The sequence below is a fragment of the Antrostomus carolinensis genome, unplaced genomic scaffold, assembly GCF_000700745.2.
Source record: "Antrostomus carolinensis isolate BGI_N321 unplaced genomic scaffold, ASM70074v2 scaffold45545, whole genome shotgun sequence".
In the NCBI taxonomy this organism is placed as follows: Eukaryota; Metazoa; Chordata; class Aves; order Caprimulgiformes; family Caprimulgidae; genus Antrostomus; species Antrostomus carolinensis.
This window is the reverse complement of record NW_010317896.1, coordinates 1-1,668: the sequence shown is the minus strand read 5'-3', so window position 1 is coordinate 1,668 and position 1,668 is coordinate 1. Positions and strand designations below refer to the sequence as shown.

At 59.4% G+C, this 1,668-nt stretch overlaps 1 protein-coding gene across 1 annotated transcript; it reads left to right on the top strand.

Annotated features, from left to right (window-relative positions):
- The first annotated feature begins 204 nt into the window (after positions 1–204).
- LOC104525549 (neuron-specific calcium-binding protein hippocalcin) lies at positions 205–1,535 on the top strand. Its single transcript, XM_010168731.1, has 2 exons — positions 205–733; positions 1,422–1,535. The coding sequence occupies exons 1-2, from the start codon at positions 356–358 to the stop codon at positions 1,533–1,535; spliced, it is 492 nt and encodes a 163-aa protein (XP_010167033.1). The 5' UTR covers positions 205–355.
- Positions 1,536–1,668: the final 133 nt, after the last annotated feature.

Sequence of the window (1,668 nt, the reverse complement as noted above, 5' to 3'; positions counted from 1 at the left end):
CAGCCCCCGGGGGGGCCGAACCCTGCTCCTTCCCCTCCTCTGCCCTCCTGATGCCAGCTATATATCCCCTATATATTATGCAAATGAGCCATAAAGGTTTATTACGCAAATGCCAGGGGGCTGGCGCTGCCCAACACTGGATAGTCCTCGGGGTTGGCTCTGAGGGCTCAGAGAGGACAGTGGGGATGGAGGGGGTCACATCGGTGTCTGCCCGGGTGTCCGGGGGCTGCCAGGGAGCGCTGCCCCATCCCTCTCCCCTCCTGTAGCACAGAGGGACACCCCCGCCCCAAGCCTGGTCAGGCATCTGCCCCACTGCAGCGCTCGTCCCCCGGGCCGGCCGGTGTGTCCCAGCACCATGGGGAAGCAGAACAGCAAACTGCGGCCAGAGATGCTCCAGGATCTGCGGGAAAACACTGAGTTCTCCGACCTGGAGCTGCAGGGTTGGTACAAAGGTTTCCTGAAGGACTGTCCCTCTGGTATCCTCAACGTGGAGGAGTTCAAGAAGATCTACGCCAACTTCTTCCCCTACGGTGATGCCTCCAAGTTTGCTGAGCACGTCTTCCGCACCTTCGACACCAACGGCGACGGCACCATCGACTTCCGAGAGTTCATCATCGCCCTGAGCGTCACCTCCCGCGGGAAGCTGGACCAGAAGCTCATGTGGGCCTTCAGCATGTACGACCTGGATGGCAACGGCTACATCAGCCGGGAGGAGATGCTGGAGATTGTGCAGGTACCGGACTCCCTCACCCCGCTGCGGCTCTTAGTATGTGGTCCTGAGTGTCACCTTGGTGTGATGGTGGCTGTCCCCTCCTGGGATGTGGGTGGTTGGGGACACACACCCTGTGTTACTCCCATACAGTGCCTGGGATAGAGCCTGTTGGGAGCTGGGAGCTGCAGGGATCAGTCTACCTCAGGCATCCCCTGGTCCTTCCCTGTCCTGGGGACATCCCTTTGACACCCTGTCCTAGGGACATCCCTTTGACATCCTATCCCGGGGCTTTTCCCACTGGCCCCACTCACCATGCTCCTGGGGAGGGCTGGCTGCACAGCAGCCATCCCCAAGCACCTCAGGACAGAGGGATGTGTGGCCAGCAGACATAGACGTGGACAGGAGATGCTCTCCTTGCCCTGACCTCATCCCAGTGGCATTGGAAAGTGACTTGTGAGACCATTGTGGTGACATCTCTGTGGGTGTCTCCTCCCTACAGGAGCAGCTCCCATCCACCTCCAGCAGCCTCGCTGCTTCCTTGGGGCTACTGCTTGCATCCACCCCAGCTGTGCTGGGAGATAAAGCTCCTCACAGCCCCATCACCTGGGGAGGGTGTTAAACAGAAGCCCAGAGCTCTGTCCCCCATCTCGGGTGGGCGATGGCGGGTGCCCACCTTGCACCCACCCTCATGCCCATCTCCCTCTTCCAGGCCATTTACAAAATGGTCTCCTCTGTGATGAACATGCCCGAAGATGAATCGACTCCGGAGAAAAGAACGGAGAAAATCTTCCGCCAGATGGATACTAATAACGACGGTAAATGAGAGGAGATGAGGGGATTAGGGGAAGGTCTCATGGTTAAATCCGGGGGTCTTAGAAGGAGCCGCAGGCGTGCTGATTAAATGGTTCACGTCTGCCGGCGTGGCTGGGGGGACAGCCAGCAGCCGAGGGGCTCAA

What these genes read in the sequence shown, in the direction of transcription:
- LOC104525549 (XM_010168731.1), top strand. Translation starts at nt 356, where the DNA reads ATGGGGAAGCAGAACAGCAAACTGCGGCCAGAGATGCTCCAGGATCTG. An exon ending in AGATGCTGGAGATTGTGCAG is followed by an intron (nt 734 to 1,421) that starts GTACCGGACTCC and finishes TCCCTCTTCCAG; the next exon opens with GCCATTTACAAAATGGTCTC.